Source organism: Neophocaena asiaeorientalis, unplaced genomic scaffold (assembly GCF_003031525.2).
Source record: "Neophocaena asiaeorientalis asiaeorientalis breed wild unplaced genomic scaffold, Neophocaena_asiaeorientalis_V1.1 scaffold134, whole genome shotgun sequence".
Taxonomy (NCBI): Eukaryota; Metazoa; Chordata; class Mammalia; order Artiodactyla; family Phocoenidae; genus Neophocaena; species Neophocaena asiaeorientalis.
Genome location: NW_020185339.1, coordinates 534,631 through 553,859, shown reverse-complemented (window position 1 = coordinate 553,859; position 19,229 = coordinate 534,631). Strand labels below are relative to the sequence as shown.

General features: G+C 34.6%; 1 protein-coding gene across 1 annotated transcript in view; it reads right to left on the bottom strand.

The window, feature by feature from the left end:
- Positions 1–19,229, bottom strand: part of SLC6A15 (solute carrier family 6 member 15) — a 28,160-nt gene that overhangs the window by 4,863 nt on the left and 4,068 nt on the right. Inside the window, exons 2-9 of the mRNA XM_024736804.1 lie at positions 18,526–18,683; positions 18,033–18,159; positions 16,828–17,009; positions 9,865–9,975; positions 6,506–6,747; positions 6,218–6,410; positions 5,130–5,322; positions 2,099–2,258 (exon numbers count right to left, since the gene is read on the bottom strand). Coding sequence (XP_024592572.1) covers positions 2,099–2,258; positions 5,130–5,322; positions 6,218–6,410; positions 6,506–6,747; positions 9,865–9,975; positions 16,828–17,009; positions 18,033–18,159; positions 18,526–18,683 — 1,366 coding nt within the window. The remainder of the gene's footprint in view (positions 1–2,098; positions 2,259–5,129; positions 5,323–6,217; positions 6,411–6,505; positions 6,748–9,864; positions 9,976–16,827; positions 17,010–18,032; positions 18,160–18,525; positions 18,684–19,229) is intronic.

The window sequence follows — 19,229 nt, the reverse complement described above, 5'->3', positions numbered from 1 at the left end:
TCTCCCACACGGAAGTGATATCACACAGGTCCTGTGGCTGCCAGTGGTTTGCCCCAACCTTTCGTATTTGAGGGTTCACAGGAATATCTTCTTGCCCGTGTTTATGGGTATTTAGTTCTGCTTTCTAGTCATTCTTTTTCTCTTTCATTTTTAAAAGGAGACTCAGGAAAAAACAATCTATGCAGCCATCACTTTCAGCTTTACAGGATCTTCCTTCTCGTTTCCTCTCGTTCATATTTCTTCCTAATCCCTAACTTGCTATGCTCCAATATTTCTTTTTCTGCATTTGAATTTACTGTCTCAAAGGTTTAGGTTTTGAAAGCCTTCTTTCTCTCAACTCTGTGTCTGGAAATGTAGGTAAATGTGGCAGAAGACAGAGAAGAGCTGAGCTCATGACACTGTTGAAGGTGAACAGGAAGAATATAAGGTTGCTACGACATTTAAAGGAGGGGAAAGTAAATAAATGAGAGCATTTTAGACAGGAGAATTCTAATTCTGCTCGTAGGACAAGATATGAGCTTTAGAAACCAACAGACCTGGTTGCGAATCATAGCTCCATCATCTTTTAATGTATATCTTAGTCCTTCTGAGCTTAATTTTTGGCATTTTCGAAAAAGGTAATACCTGTCTTGGAGGATTATTGTTAGACTCATAGACAACATATGCAGAGCACACTACCTCACATACAGCAGAAATTTATAGATGCAAGTATTATTAGTAGCATTATTCTTCCTGTTGTTATAATGATTATTATTTAGGAACTACTAAAAAGAAATATTTACTACTCTGCCTATTGTAAATGTTGAACTGTCTAAATGGAAATCTAAATTATGTTCTTATTAATCCATAGATCAGTCCAATAACAATGTCAAAGTCCAACACAGTGCAGGTTAGGAGTTGGGGGTAGCTTGGTAGAGTGTAGAAATATCTGGTTTTGAAATTAAAGTCCTGGCTCTGCAACTAACATACTGCGTCCTCCTGTACAAGTAGGGCCAATTTTCCATCTAGGATATGGGTAATATTAGTTACCACAGATTGTTATAATGACTAACATTAAATGCGTGTCATACAGCTATTACTACTATTGCTATATAGTACATGATCGTTAAATGTAAGTTCCCCTATCTTTCCTTGCCTGGAGCTTTTGCCAGTAATAAAAACATTCTTTAAGTTTTGTCGCAAAGTTCACTCAATACCAATAAAGTTCTTTATGTTGTTTAAGAGGACTCTGGTCCTCAATTAACTTATTCCTACTTCACAGAGACCTCTAATAAGCTTGATGGTCTTATTACCTTTAGTTAATCCATATATGTTAACTAAAGACCACAACTTTAAAAAATATTGGACAAGGCCTCCAGAAACTTTTTTTATTCTGAGGCTACTCTAATGCTTCATTTCATGCCAAGTATATATACTTTTCAAACCGATCAGGTATATAATTCAAAGGTTTAAGCATCTCATGAAGTCATGACTCCACATAAATAAGAAGTTTATGTACAGCAAATGGCATATATATCCTGGAGCATCATATATATATGCCACTTCCCAAAATTGGCCTGCTACATAAAACATTGTGTAACATGATAAAATAAGGCATTTTATAGCATAACAAAATAAAATTCCTCTTGTAAAACAGGTTAGCAACGTAATTAGAAGTATAGTCTTTAGAGTTAAGCAAAAATGGCTATGAATCCCAGGTCTGCCTCTGTTCAGGTGTGTGACGAGCAAGTCACTTGGTGTCTCACGAAGCCCGCATTTTCTTATCTGTAACAATAGCTCAAAACAACTTAACAAGGTTCTTGGAACTTTGCCAACATGCTCTAAACCTTGGAAGTTCCTATCTGATAGCCAGAATTAAATCAAAGCTCCAAAATCCTAAACTACATTACCATCTACACCATTCTATCTAATCACCTAATAAGGGGATATACTTCATTAAAATTATCGAATGAAGAGGAGCCTGCAAAAGATTTGATTTTTGTGGCGAGGAATTTTTCCCTCTAGTCACTTCCCTCCTCTTCTAAATGAGATATATAATAACAATTGGTCTTTCCTCGAGAGAGATGAAAAATGAATGCACAAGAGAGAATATACTTACTTATCTATGCCATAAACAAAGGATACAGCAATATTCTCCAAAATGACTACAATTAGCAGAGGCAGGGTAGCAGAATAATCATCAAACATTGTAACAAAGTAATTCCCAGAGCGCTGCACAAACATCAGGCCAATACAAAATGCCAGAAGACAACAGATAACTGGACCAAAGGAATAAATAACAAAATTAAGCCCTACTCAGAGTCAGGTCTTTTAAACTTCATTATAAGTTATTATATGCAAACAATGATTTTGTTTCCACTTTTATAAGTTGTCAATGATACAAATAGGATACCTTTCCTGATACCATGGAATATAACATATTGGGAATTAGTTACCTGGATTTAGCCCCAGATTTAATATGAATTCATTGTAAGACAGTAACTCAACTCATCTCGAGTCTGTGGAAACGTGTTTACTAAACACAGATAACAAATGAGGCAAAACTGAGGATATATTAGAAGTATAAATCTCCATACCCTTCTTCTCATTATTAACAGCAAAGTGACCTTTCCAGGCAGCAAATGTTTGTGGGTCATTTCTACTTTTAAGAATGTTTTATAGTTTTGGAAGCAATACTGAATTTTGAAATTAATAATGAGATTAATGTAGCTTATAATAAGACTATGATAACATGTATTTTTCTATCTGATTGAAATATGGTTATTGTTAAAGCATAACTGAAAAAATCTGATGAGACCTTGCCTTAGCAGCAATCCATATCTCTGTCCTGATGGTGCCCAAACAGATTAGTTAGGAATACATCTGTGACAGGGTTGGGCAACCTGATTCTCCAGGTAACTAAGAAGAGCCATCTAAAAGGAGTTTCTGCAGCAGTACTGAAGAAAGATGCAGAAACTTCTAACCAGCTACCCTTAATATAGAAAGTTAGAATTCTGGAATCCATATGATATTCTCATATTTTTGTTAGACTCTTTATTCTCTCTTGCACGTTGGTAGAGAAGACCTCAAAAATAAAAGATGACTGTGTTCTCTTTCTTAAACAGCTTTTAGCAGAGGTGAGTAAAAGTGAAAGAAGTGGAGCAGGTAAGGGCAGTTCAGAAGGGGAGAAAAGACATCCTGGGGGTTCCATCTGATGGGGGGTTCCCTAAAAATCTCAATAAGTATGGGTTAAATTAAGCCATTTCCTCCATCTTGTAAGCGCTATGCTAGTGGTCTGAGTTACATCATACATAAGTGAATATTATATATAAACATACCATGTAGAAAAGGAAAAATAGCATTCACTTGGAGTCTAATGCATATTGAAATATTTGAATGCTTGTCACAGCAAATTGTACTCAAAGTCTCAGGATCCAAGTAATTAACAGAGCTTGGATTTGAACCACAGCCTGTGTCCCTCTCACTTTCTCCTAATTACATTATAGTATAAGGTAGATAGGAAGAAAGTGTATTCCAGGTGTTAAAGACACTGAGAGTTTTGCTGACGATGTGAGAGGAACAGATAATGAGTAAGTCACTTATCTAAGTCCTACTGTCCTATCAGAGGAGATGAAAACATCTGACAAAGGTGATGGGGGAACATTTCATCTAAGTATATAAAACATGACTCAAAGTAGAAGTATGATCCCAGAATACAGGTACAGGGGCAGAGAGTATATTCCTCTTTACTCTGACCTAAAGGTCTTCCACTGGGAGTTACCAAATACTCACATGTGTGTTTCTCCCTCTACACTGTTGTTTTCCCTTTAATTTTGCAAACCCTCTTACCACAGGAGGGTTGGGATATGGGGCAAAGACGAGGAAAGCAGCAAAGATGACTGTTACTTAGTCTGCATGTCAGGCAGGGTATTGATAGCCTTCAAATAAATAGAAACTGCAGAAGTAGAGACTGCCTTTCAGGAAAAGACAGAGACATTTCTCATTTATGTTCAGCTGAATCAAAGATATTTAGATGTAAATACCTCACAAACTGCTGAAATTATTTTATACACACACACTTAGCAGAACGGTGAGTGATAAAGATATATATGTATTTGAGAGTTATTTACACATAAATTATTACTAAATCTTTTAGAGCTAAAAACAGAGCCTTGGGGAGCTTGTGTACCACTGCCCAGCATTTAAGATCATCTATGTATTTTTTCCAATTAATTATTGCATCACTTACCAACACTGTTGCTGCACTCTGGTCTGGCTGGCTTCCTCGCTGCTTCCTTTGTCTCTACTTGGCTATGTTTATGAACACTATCCTCTGACCCCTGAGAAGACCCCTCCCCTTTCGAATTCAATTTCCATGCCTTTCTCTGACAGTTCCCTCATATATTTTTTTTTTTTTCCCTCATATATTTAGATGACCTCTGCTGCGTCTTAATTCGTAGAACAGGTAAAGTTCCTATCATGCTATCAGTATATTACATGGTACAAGTCTTATCTACCCACCTTGATTTTAATTATCAGTCCTATTCTTTTTAGAGGAGAGGCTCTCCTATATCTCTGTATCTCTGTTGTAATTTCTCTTATATCCTTGATATCCCTCAAATGTGAGGACCATGCAACACACAACCAGTACTTTAATAACTACTTGTAGATTGGACTTTTAACAACCATTAATATTGATAAATTGTGTTATTGTCTTTCCTACCTAGATGTATTAACTTCTGTCAGGCTACAATTGCTCTTTTATATGAGAACTCAGTTTAGGTTTATCAATTTCAGCTATGCACTTTTGGAAAATCCAATGACCTGAACTACTATTTTTATAATTATCTGAGTTGAATACAAAATTATACATGAACATTCTGTGACTTTGTTCTAGCGCCAGTAATTCATGATAATGACATTATTACTAATAAAGAGTAATGGAGTAAATGATCACTAATAATTAATAGAATCTATTAAATATGTCATTTAAAATTATATAAATAAATCCCTAAATAACAAATACTAGTATTATTAATAAGTAGACATTAATAATAAACACTTTTCCTATTTCCATCTCCGATCTCTCACCAAGGGTAAACCAGCCCGCCACATCAGTTCAATGAAAAGTCAAATACATAAAAACTAACCAGTGAGAATTTCTTTCCTCACTTTGAATGTGTCCACAATGGGTGTGATGATCCCTTCAATGGTTCCAAACATGCTGCCAAGCCCTAGATTTACCAGCATGAGGAAGAACATCACTGACCAGAAGGGAGATGCAGGGAAATGTGTCATTGCTTCTGTAAAGGCAATAAAAGCTAAGCCAGTCCCCTGAACAGCCTGTAAGATATACAAAACAGCCACGTTAATACAGAGCAATATGAAGTGCTGGCTATATATACATCAGTTGCAAAGGGCAGGAGAACTCTGAATAATGCATGGGAGTTACTGGAGATAAACACGCTGATACCATGTTGTCTCCTAAGAAACTGTGCCTCTAAACAAAATTCAAGATGATCGTGTTATCTCATAAAAACAGCAGGTAGACCAAAATTTTAAAAGAACCTTAAGAGTAAGTTAGTAATTAAATCTTTCCTTACAGAATTCAAGATTTTTATGTTAATGATGGCTTCATCCATAATTTCCTGCACGTGATTCTTTATGTTTAGTCTCAAGTACAGTTAGCTATCTTAAAGCAAGTGATTAACAGCCAATTTCTCCATTATATTTCCCTTTTTGCCAATGTGAAGAGAGGGTGACAATTAATGCAAGGCTATTTATTCGTGTTCACCTATGTGGTGTTTATTAAAACGTATGGCAGTGGCTAGAAAAAGGACTTAATCATGACTTATTGAACACAGTTATTAAGATGAGCAAATATCAGTCATGTGTCCAAACAACCATACAATATGTAAATGATAATTGCAATTCAAGTTTTGTATTAAATATTATACCAGGAAAGGTACCAGACTAATTTCATTTTCTGGGATGAAAATCACCTAATTTATATCCATATTTTAAATTTTTGTGGCTTAATCAGTGAAACTGCTTTTCAAAGTAAAACAAACATTTTTGATTTAAGAAAATGTGTTCTCTGAAGTAAAGAATGTGAATTTTGAAACAGCATGATCTTCCACAGGTATTTTAAAGATTATTTTCCTAAAAGAAGTCTTCTGGGTAATGCATATTTTAAGTTAATAAGAATTATTTTATCGCATAAACATAGCCTACTAACTTTATTTAGCTCGTCTTCAATTTGACAGGAATTGAGATGAAGAGAAGGAAACTCTCCTTCTTTCACTTTTTGAATGATGTCATAAACTAAGTGATAATCTTCCGCAGTAACAGCTGAAAAGTTGATATGATGGGGAATAATATCTTGACTAATGTTGCCCATTTTCACAAGTTTGATGACCATTTCCAAATTTCTGAAAAGGAAAACAACATTAATGAACACATGGGTTTGGGAAGGAGATTTTTTAATATAATTATGCCATCAAAAGCTAAAGGAAATCAACCATACTCTGCGATGCATTTCTCATTTATGACATTTGCTTTGAAGCCCAGAACTGCAAACACCACCAATGTTGCCAGGATAGAAGTAAAAAAATTGATGAAGGACACCAGGACGGCATCAAAGTGGCAGTTGTTGTCTCTCTTGTTGTAGCTTGAAAAGGCAATGACGCCACCAAATCCCAGACCTAAGGCAAAGAACACCTGAGCTGCAGCTTCTCTCCAGACCTTGGGCTCCAGCATTATTTCAAGCTGTTTAAAATTAAACAGAATATAAGTCAGCTGCAAAAAAAATTTCAGAATAATCTACAAGGAATCGGTTCTATTGTTTAAATATATCATAATGACACTTACGCACCCAAAGATTATTTAAAACAGGGGGATAGTCTGTTCTGAAGTAGAAAGAACAAATTTTTCACTTAGGAATAATACAAGGAATATGAATAAGAAAGGCTACAGACTATTGAAACTTTAGACGGGGATGTTACTTAAATACACGGAGAAAATACTTATATGGGAATTTTAAAATATTAAGACAAATCATCAGAGGAGTATTTGAGAGAGAAATGAACTATCTTCACTTATTCTTATGTATGTCTTTGTTTTCCTTCCAAAGCAAAATAAATCAGTTAGCCATAAAAGTTAAATAATTATTTAACAAATACCCTAAGTTTTGTGTTTTCTGAAGTCTAACAGCCAAAGCAGATAATAATTATAAGCTGGGTAGTGCTGAACTATTTGTACTTTGCGTATTCAGATACATATTATTCATTCATTGAGTAGTTTCCTGAAAGCCTTTTCTTTGAAAACAGAAGAAATTCAACCATATCATCGCTAAGACCTTTTCAGATCCAAAGTTCTAAAGTTTGGAATCTGTACTGAACATATATTTCAAGTAACTGTGCTTCACTTCTTAAACAATTATCACTGTATATAACCAAACCTTTTAAATGGAACTATTAATATTAGCCATACCTGGCACAGACCGCAATAAACAGTTAAGTCTGATTTCAGTAGCAGTAGTGTTTAAATTGGTATTTTATCTCTTTTCACCATTGCAGTGAAATTGCCTTTATTGGGAACAATGCCAAATGTGGTTAAGAACATGAGTTACATAGACACTTTCAGATCCTGATTCTGCCATTTAACGATCTAAAAATAGTGCAACCTAGGGCAGGTGGCCTGTCCACTCTGAGTTCAAGCTTTCTCAACTGAAAGATGAGAGTAACAAGACATGTACTACTTATCACATTGCCTGCCGCCCTCGAAGTCCTCAATAATTGCTAACATATGGACTATAGTGGCAGGCACACTGATAAGCACTTTATATGGATGATCTCATTTAATATTCACAACAATCGATGAAATTGTGGCTAATATTATCTGCATCTTAGAAGAGTTAAGTAACCTGCCTCAGGTTACACAGCACTTCTGGGGTAGAGCTGACATATGAACACAGGTAGAATTCAAAATGCGTAAGCTCTCAAACATTAGGATATGTTGTTCAATTAATTTTAGTGATTATTACTGAAATTTATGCAATGTTATCATGAAACATAATCATGATTATATTTATAATTTATTTGCAATTAACTAAAATATGCATACTGTTTATTGACTATCGCTGCTACATTACCATTCTACGGTTGATACCCATCTAGTAAAATACACTCATTCAACTGTCTATCTCTACTTTGTCCACTAGATGGCAGACAACACCTATGTGATAAAGACATTCTGATTATTTCCAATTCAGGAATTAAATCTCCATTCACTGGGAATATTTCGTGTGCTTAGGTACTTTCTCCCTTACATAAATAATGTAAATTAAAAAGTTATTGACAACGTCTTATCGTTATTATATTAACTATCATCCTACAGTGGCCTAATACAGAATCTTATCAACAGTCCATGAAAAGTGAGCTGAAGAAATAATTAGCTCTAAAATAGTTATCTCCAGTTCTGGATTAAAATGTTAACAGTGCTGCAGTTTTAAATACGGGGACCATGTAAAAGCATCATATCAAAGTATTTAGAGTCTAAAGTATCTATTTAAATTAAATATTTAGAATTATGTCACAAACAATTGCCAACACAGAGAAAGGTGCTATTCCAGGAATTCACAACAAAGCTAGTTGTTTTTAACTCAGAGAACTTTTTTTTTTTGATATTGCAAATATAAATATTTTGGTCACTAAGTATGGCCCATCTGAAGCTGATTTAAATTATAATGTAGCTGAAATTCATAAATCTGAAGTAATTATTCACTGAGGAGTTCCAACAACTCTAAATGATAAACAGAACTTTAGAACTATTCGAGAAAACCAGATCACAGTGTCAACATTTTTGCTACTCGAGGATGAACACCATGTTGGAACCAGATACACAAAGAACACAGCCTCTGTGACACAGTATCAAGGCAGCTGCCAGGAGTGACAATTCCAAGGAGGCTAAAATCTTCTGCCCACATCTCTCTGCACCATGCTTGGCTGCACAGTCATCATTCAGACAACTTCCAATTTCTGAGCTAATTTTGAAATTGTGTTTTTATAACTCGTTGTCTGCCTATGATAGAGTTAGCAAACTAATGTGAAGTGTAATGTCAGTGTAAAACCAAAATATATATACACCTCAAACTTGATTTTTCCTGTCAAATCAATATAACAAGTCCACAAGGATTAATGAAGTCAGCTGTAAGTTAAACAACGGAGTCTAAGTTCCGAGCCTTTTAGGAAACCTAATGAGCATTTTCCTAAAATGCATACGCATTTATAAAAGTTACAGAACTTCCCAAATGCACTAATGTTAAGTACTATTCTAGAAAATACAAAACTGCAAAACGAAACATAGTAAGAAACCTTGAATTTCTCTGAGACAGATTTAGAGGGCAATAGGGTTCTTAACCTGGGTCCATGGATTTTAGGTGATCTGTCAACCTCCTGAGACACTAAGCAAATTAATATGTTCATTATTTGCTCTGGTAAGAAGATTCCATTATCAGGTTTTTTTCAAAGGGGTCCATGTCAAAAGGTTAAGAACCACTGAAATAGAGGAGGAGGAGTAAAGACTGAAAAGTTCTAAAATATACCAGCGTAAAAATGGGAAGTTAATTTATTATAAAATAGGAATTTTTGAAGTTTAAATAGTGAAACTCACTAATGGGGCCTTTAAAATTGGAGAGAGATGGATATAATTATAGATGTCCAAAAGCTCCGGTTTTACTAGGCTGGTTAACATAACAGCTATAATTTAACAGGCTAGTGCACATAGGTTAGAACAATTATCCCTTAAATCTAACTGTGGGAACATTTTAACAATAAACATGAGGCTTTTGTGATCATAAGCCTTAACTAGAAATACAGTACATACCTCAGGGGTAAACATGTGACGGATGCCATCAATTGAACCATTTAAAAGGAGTGCTCTGATTAGGAAGCATATAAGTACCACATACGGGAACAGAGAACTAAAATACATGATCTGTAAAGTAAGAAAGATTAAAAAAAAGTGAGACATCCTAACGACTATTTTCTTCTTCACAGTTAAGATTATGTGTTCTGTTCTATACCGTGAAAGTGGCACTTTTTATAATATGATAAATAATACTTTTAATACCTTGCATAGCCATCATATCAGAGTGGCTTCATAGCCTTGATTCAATGTGACTAGTTAAGATTCTATTTGAGATGTAACAAAAAATAAGAAAATTTTCCTTATTGAAACCCCTTTTAAATAGCCCATAGGTATGGTGTAATTTGAATAGTGTTGATTCCTTACAGTTCACAAAACAAGCAATATTTAAGAGAAATGAATGGACACTAACTCGTTAACAAATTTCTACTTTATTGTTTGAGGTAGCAAAAAAAAAAAAGTCCTTTTTTTGTTTGTTTTAATTAAGCAAAGTTCCATTATAATTCTATAAAGCTTCTGGAGTGGAGAGTGGTCCTGTTAAAGTTCCTACAGAACTTGAATAATAGTGTAGAGATTTTATGTTCTACTTCAGAAGTTTCATCATTAAAGTTAAGCAAATGTCTATCATAGAAAAGCAGTTGTCCTAACCAGACATGTACCGCCTCCTTGACATCTCCATGTGGTATCCAAAACTTTCCCGATTTTCCCCCAAAGCTGTCCCCACCCAGCTCCATCTCCCACCACCCATCCATTTGCTAAAGTCAAACATCCAGAAGTAGTTCTGCACTATTTGTAATATTCTAGTTTCCAAGCTACCACTCAGGTTATCTCATTCCCTGCTTAACCCACTCCAGGGATCTCTAATGCAGTTGGAGTAAAAGGCGAATTTCTCCCTCTGTCCTGCAAAGCCTTAGACTAGGCTGCCTACCTGCCTGCCCCACCACTCTTCCCCCAGCTGAGCTTCAGCCCCGAGGGAAACCACGCTCTTTAGCTTCAGGGCCAGAGCAGGCTGTGCCCTCAGTCTGAGGTATTCATCTCCCTCATCTGTCCGAGACTCGCTCCTCTCTGTTATTTTACATCTTATCTTCATTTTCTCAAGACTACCTGGAACACCCAGAATAAGGTGATGCCTTTTTCTCATCCACTATACCTCCATCTGCCCTCCTCTATGTCCCATGAACCTTCAATATTATTTTGTTTTGTCTTGACAGCATTTAACACTGTTGAACTTATCTTGTTTATTTGTTAATTTTCAATCTCCCCTACTGGAATATAAGCTCTGTGAGGGCAAGGACTTCTCTCCTGTTCACTACCAAATCTCAAATACCTAACAGAGTTCCTAACACATAGTACGTATATAATGCTTATCTGAGGAGGAAGGAATGGAGGAAGGGTAGGAAGAATGGAGAAAAAACTGCCATAGCAGAGGATGGCTCAGGCAGGTTAGAGATATGGAATCCTATAGTAACTGTAGACAAACAATAGGCAAGTCAACACAATAATTTGCCCCTCTTCTACTGTTCTGTATACCTTATATTAAGCATTCTAAGAAAAAACATTAATATTACAAATAAAATCTCAGCATAATTAGAAACCCATATTTTTTCTAAAAATAATTATATTTTAATTAGTTGTAAAGAAATGTAATTTTTTGATCATTTCAAAATGGTATAATTTTTTAAATTTTTATTTATAAAAATGGTATAGTTTTTAAATTGCATCCATTCATCCACATTTCTTGATTTCTTCTTATCAGAATGCTTTTAGATGGAGTACATTTTTTTCATTCTTTCTGCCTACTTTTAGCATTCTTTAAATTTGTGGGTCTACTATATATCTATTCAAGTAGCCTTGATCTCACTTGATTACAGCTATTCCTTTTAAGATTCTTCTTCACAAATCTTGGGGCTAACCAGAAGCATGGATTCACCTTTGCACAATTGCTTTTTTTTTTTTTTTTTAACAGAACTCAAATTTGCTGCCTTATAAATGACTTAAAGGACTTCCATTAATGCATTTATTTTAAAAATGAAAATGATGGCTGCACACTAAAATAATCTGGATAGTTTGATTTTTTCCAATAAATACAGTGTACCCTCAGTATATTTTTAATATAATTTCAAATTAGAAGCTAAAAGAAGAAATGATTCTTCCTGTATGTGTATTTGCCCAGGCTAAACAACTCTAACACACCTGAGTATGGTTCTCTTCCCCACATCCCATAACAACTGACCAACAAGTCCAATTGACTCCAAATTTCATCTGTCCCTTCGTTTTCATCCTCAGTGACGTGTCACTTTTCACTATTAGCTTCCTTCTCATTTTGCCTCTCGATTTTTCCCTGCCAGCTCTCCTCTTCATCCCTGAAATTCATCACCCACACTGCTACCAGAAAGATCTTTCTAAGGATCTGATGGTGTAATGAACTGCTAAAAATCTTCAAATATTTCACACCGTTTGTTAAGTAACAGCCAGTCATTTTACCAGTGTCTATAGATACTTTAATACCTGCAGTCAACTTACATTTCCAGCCTCATTTCCCACAAGCTGCACAAATTGTATGTAAAAGTCACACGGGGTTACTCAGCAAACTTTGGGCTTTGCACATGCTGTTTTCCATGCCTCCAATGTCCTCTCTCTGAAGTTTCTGGTGAACTCTTCTTCAACTGTCAAACTCTAGCCCAAAAGTTACCTGCTTTGTGAAGCCCTCCCCCAATTCCAGGTTAATTTCAGTGGCTGCCTCTATGCTCTATACTCTCATACACTTTTTATTTGTACATCTTACTGCATTTATTCTGCTCTCATTATTTGTCTCACCCATTAAATTATGGGTTCCATGAGGATAAAGATGGTGGCCTATTAACCTTTGCACATTCTTAGATACTCAAAACTATTGTACATTAAGAGAGAATTCATAGGAAGTTTTCCTTTCTGTACACATTCCCTAAAAAAAAAAAAAAGAAACAAACAAAATCCCCTCATCTTTATTTTACAGTATTTTAAAAATTAGGTACTAATTATATGGTGAGACATTTCAAATTTCATTTATTAATTCAACACATATTTGAGTTCTTAATACTCATCTGGCTTCAGTGATAAGACTCTGATAAGCTAAGGATAGCTTCGTCCAAAAAGGAACAAGAAAATTTCATGTTGGATGCAACATGGAGAAAAGTAACAGTCAAGATTTTAAACACTTAAAAACTTAAGTAGTAATAGGTAGTGTTCACACCTGAATTTTTTTTCTTCTGTGAGCAGGTAAAGGACAAATATTTAATCATTAAATTCTGAGATTTAAAGATGTGTCTTAGGTCAGCATTTTACAGAGGTATCCATGTTGTGCTTTTAAACACAAATTCATTTTATTTAATCATATGGGTCTCATAATAATAAAATTGTCAGTTGAATAATATTATTGAAAATAGTTTAAATTCTACCTGACTATATGTACAATGCTACCCCAAACACTTTCTCCTTATTTTATATTTTGCATTGCTACCTGATATTATTTTATGATTTGTTTATTGTCTGCCTCTGCCACTAGAATGGACATTCCATGAAGACAGGTATTTTGTCTGCCTTGTTCACCACTGTACCTCCTGAGCTAGATCAGTGCCTGGCACATAGTAGGTGCTCAATAAATATGTGCAGTGAGTAGATGAATGACCCTTAAGTATTACTCTTAAGAACTTGGAAGTGAAACAATGAAATATGTTTCTCTGGCTGATTTTAAGACTCCCTGGGCCTTAAAAACTGACATACCTTTCACAGTAAGTACATTGAGTAAGAGACATAAGTTTATCAATCAAAATGTTGCATGAAAATATTTTCATTCTACTCAACTATTAAAAAAAAGAAAATACATGAAATCATTTAGTTGTTTTTCTCTCTTACATATTAAAATGTTTATTTTAAACATACCTTCAGAAAGAGTCATTCTCTTTGAGGATTTCATAGCCTAGTTCTAACTCTGCCACTTATCAGTTGTTTAATTCTGGCCAATTATTTATTTTCCCTAAGCTTAACTTTGCAGTAAATTGGGGATAAGAACATGCAAATCATCTTGCTGCTAGAAAGATTAAACAAGCTAATGCATGCAGAGTACTTACTTAGCACAGTAGTGGTACTAATGGCAAAGTAGTACTAGTAGAAAATATTAGAGTTAGAAGAAAGCCTAGAGATTCTCATTTCTATCTTTCCCCTGGGGGCAGGCATCCCTTGCATAGAGGCTCCAACAAAGGGAGATTTTGGTCCACCTCTGTTGGACCACCTCCAGTAGCGCTGAGCTCTCTACCACAGTGCAACTGATTTCATTGTTACCAGGCTTGATTCCTTAAAGGTCGTCCTTTCCTTGAAGATTTACCACCATCCCGCCACTCTGCATAATTCCAAATATTTGATCATGGTCCTGTTCTCTGTGATCACACAGAATAAGGCTTATTCCTCTTTTTATTCAACTATTGGAAGACTGTGATCACAAAGCTGAGATGGCTCTTTTCCATAACAAAGTAGTAAAGATTTCAGTAAAATCCAGTATTACAGGTGTGGTTCAACTGGCATGTGCCTACCTGACCTGAAGGAGAATGACACTGTCATACTCCTGTCTTAATTCATGCAGTTTCAAATTAGCATTGTTTGTGTGTGTGTGTGTGTGTGTGTGTGTGTGTGTGTGTGTTGGCTAGGGATATCACAAGTTGACTTTTCTTTCAGCTGCTAAATTCTCTAAGTTTTTTTTTTTTTTTTCACATACTACCCTTAAACTTCATTACCCTTAAACCATATATCTCTATACTGCATTTGTGTGATTGTTTATTTGGAAGCTTTTTTGTTTGGCAGGCAAACACAGCTTTACATTTATTCCTAATAAATTTCTTATTACATTTAGCTCATTGTCTCAGAATGAGGAATTGTCACAATTTAGACTTTCATAACTTTGTTCATATTACTTACAGCTTTCTACCCATCTGTGCCTACTAAATTTTTTCTTCAAAGTCTGCTGAAAAGCTACCCTCTCCCTGAAGCCTTCTTGTTGAAATAATAAACTACATGTAGTCTATAAATTGTATTAAATTTTTCCAGATAAAGTTATATTACACGACATAAGAAAAACATCCCCAATGTTGTGATAAGAAAAGGATGAATAGTTCTTTAAATGATAAGACACATACTCAGACAAAGAAGAAATAAAATGTGGTGGTAAGACTTGAGCAGAGGGATTTTTGGACTTCTCTGGCTGACCATAGTTGGTTCTCGTTCTATCATATGACATCACCTTAGGAAGCACATAAATGTGGTTAGATTTGGCTTAGGAATCTAGTCCTTTATTTATAACTTGACTGTAATGGGGCTCTGACATAGTAGAAGACACACCAAATGGAACCAATTAATTGAACTTACTTAATCACAGAATACACTAACATTCACAGAATATGGTGTTATCTACCACATTCATTTCTACAGAGGAAAAATGGTATAGAAGTTCCATCAGGAAGGTAAATGTAAAATCAGCTGTGATTAACAAGTTTAAAAAAATTGTCAAACATTTCTAATTAAATATGAAGTAACAGGAAGCAAAGATGAATTAGACAGACTTCGCCTAAAAGAGTTCACTTTTTGTGGGAAAAAATATACCACAGTGAGAGACATTATAGTGTTGCAATTAAATAACATGGGCTTTAGATTTAGACAGAGCTGGGTTTGATCCAAGTACTAGCATTTACTAACTGTGATTCTTTGGGCAAGTTACCTGTTTTCTCAAACTTGTTCTTTTATCTGTAAAGCAGGTCTGAGAGTAGCAATTACTTCTTAGAGTTGGTTTTTGTTTTCTTTTTTTTTTTTAAGATTTAATTGAGATAAAGTATATATAGCATTTATCACAGTGCCTAGAACAAAGTAAAGAGGTAATAAATTTTGCCTTCTGTTATTGTTCTTGTTCTCATCATTATCAGAATCATCTCCATCATCGTCATTTATTACCACTACTACTGCTTCTGCTACTACTACTACTATTCCCACTCTTACTAGTATATGATGGTAAGTGGCAATATGTTAGCCTGGAAAGATATATGATCAGAGAGCTATGCTTTGGAAAGAAAAAACAGTAGAGATGGGTTGTTAAAGGGCAGAGAGAAGATGAACCAAAATTAATTCTTGCTATGGTCCAAACAAAAGAAGTAGAGAGCTTTAAAACAATGGCAATAATAATGGGAAAAAATGTAATATGGAAGCAAAATAGTGAATAACAATTACTTTCCTAACGCATCCTTTTAAAAAATTATCTGATTGACTTCCTGGGGTATCTAGAATTCACTTACTGTCTTTCTCAAGCACAGCCTTATAAAATTTTCCATTTGCCCTGGCAGGCATGCCCTTTAGTCTTTTATATTACTCTGAGTTCCTTGTTGAGATATATCATAACTACCTGATGTTCATATCTTTAAGAAACACTCCACACTAGACTATTTTAAAATCTTTTATGCAACTTTTCCCTAGAGCACCTGTAGTAGAGAAAAATGAATGATATAACACAAATAAACAAATTCTTTATTCTACCACTTTTCCCAATTTCCATGATTGGAACTAATCAGAGAACTAAAAACATTAAGGTCAGCTGAATACCAGCAACGAGAAAGGACTTTTAAGTATTGACAAAAAAGCTCAAAACAGATCTTGATAAAATAGGGAAAGATTATAAACGACTTTAGATTTCATTATAAAACACTTATATCTTTATTTATGTCCTTTCCTTGATTTAAATACGTTTTTTAAAGCACCACTTTTGACCAATCTTTAATTAACTGCCGAGAGAGTAAAGTGCTACTTGCAGTTTGCCCACACAGGTTTATAGTGGGTGGGGGAGATAGTTCCCAGGAATGGTGATGAGGTGATTAGCAGAAGCAGGAGGGGCTCTAACATACTAACTTTTCCAGAAGACTGAATGCCTTTGATCATAGCCAAGCACACCACAACCCAGGCAGCCAGCAAGCAGACGGTCATCTTCCAGTTTAAGCCCCCACTTTCAGAAATGGAACTGGAAATATTCAGTGCTTCTCTGTACCAATAATAGGTAGTGGCAGAACTTTTTTCGCATTCTGGCTCTACAACTGTAGAAAGAAAGGTAACACAGTCATTTCAGACTATAAAGAATAATGAGGCCATTTCCCCCCCAGTAAGCCTGTAATCAATTCTTAACTTTTCCTAGAAAAGTACTACTATTCTACAGAAGCATTTAAATCCACAATGAAACCTCAACTGTGCAAAAATGTGAAAAAGTCAACAGACATGAATCCTCTTTGACATTTGTTATTACACATTTCTAAAATAGGAATATGTGAGATTTTTATCAAGGTGATTAAAATGTATCAGGTTTATAGCCCCTTCTGCCCCCAGAATTATCTGATTGACTGCCTGGGGGCAGAGCTGTCAAAAATGCTAGCTTCTAGCCATGTGTGGCTTTTGAAATGGAGCTGGTTTAGAGTGACTAGTGCTGTAAATATAAAGTACAAAGGGGCTTTTAGAGACTTAGTATGAGAAAAACAGTGTAAATTATTACATAACTAATTTTTATATTAATTATATGTTAATATTTTGGATATATTGGATTAAATAAAATATTTCACCTGTCCCTTTTTACTTTCTGTAAATATGGCTACTAGGACATCTTAGACTACATATGTGAGTTGCATTCTATATTTACTGGACAGCACTAGGGAATTATTCTTTATATTCTAGGATATAAAAATAAATGATAAGAAAACCATAGAAAAACAACCCAAGACATAAAAACAATTCCTTCAATCTAAACTCTTTTTGTCCTCGTTTTTATTTTAATGAAACTGTAAGGCATCAATAAAGATATACAGAATAAAATATTGTCAAAATTTACAATTGAAGGCTTATAATTGTTTACCCTAACATCATGGGGCACAATAAAATTACTTGGAAGGAGCTAGATAAATTAAATGATGCCAGACATCTATCTTTCTGAGTATGTCAAGGAAAGTTTGTTATAGTAACAATTTTGAAAGATTTTTCCACATTATTTAAAAAAAAGAATCTTGAAAGCTCCTGCCTTTACCAACTGTATGATCTTTAGATACAAAAACACTACATGGTACATGTCTTACAAGTGTGTGAAGCATTTTTCACCAAAGGACACTGATCCCAAGGTAGAGGTTGCTGAAAAGACTGAGAAAAATAAAACAAACTCCAGCCAATGATGACATTGTAGTAGAGAGCCACAAAAAAGCATACCTGCAAAATAAAATAGTGTGATTATATTAAACCTCTCATGCCCCTTCCTTTGAAACAATGAGATGAAATGCATAAAACCCATTTAATACTTGAAAAAAAACCTCCTTATTTTATTTTTATTTGAAAAACATTATCTCTTCTAAAACGATGACTCTCATAGACCTTAAGAACATGTGTTAACAAGATTGAACTACATTTAAATTTACAGCTTGTTTTGTGTATTAGTGCAAGCTCCAGTAGTGTTTTTTTAAAACATGATTAAAGAGTTGAGTAGAAATACACACTCAAAGGTTTCATTTAAATTCGAACTATATAATTACAAACCCTGTAAAAATTATAAGGCATATACCATACCAGGAAACTTACTACACAACTTGCAAATCCAATCCCTCCCAGTTTAGGGCTTATGTAATTCCACACACCAATGCTTCCTCGCCGAATTCTTTGACCCACAGAAAGTTCCAGGAAAAAAAGGGGAATACCTATTACCAGAAGCAGTATTAAGTATGGCAAAAGATAGGCACCTACAGAAACAAGAACAAATAAAATAGATTATATTTTCAACAGTCACAGGAGAGAATACACTAATTCTGATTATCTCATGAAAGATGATATTTAAACTTCCATATAGTATAACTACAAAGGACTTTAAAGAAAATGCAATTTCATTACTTTAAGCTTTCTGGTATTTGAAACTTGAATTTGACTGCTACAAAGAGTTTCTGATAAAAAATAATTATGAAAAAAGTAAGGATACCAATGAATAGTTTTAGTTTCATTTTATTGAAATGGTAAACCAGCTTTATTTTTTGTAAAAATAATTGCTTCCTTAAAATTAATTATTTTCTCAAATAGGTTTCACAAACTCCTGGAAATCTTATTCATACGACGTTAATGAAGTCATTTATTAAATTTTATTCAAACTCATCTAAATCATGCATTTCAAATCTGATAAATCAAAATGAGTGAGATGTTATAGTATTAAAACTGACTCTTCCTAACTAACAACAGGGAAGAAGAAATGGCTGCTTAGACTGAAAGAGAAAAAAAAAAAGGAAAAAGAATTTCTA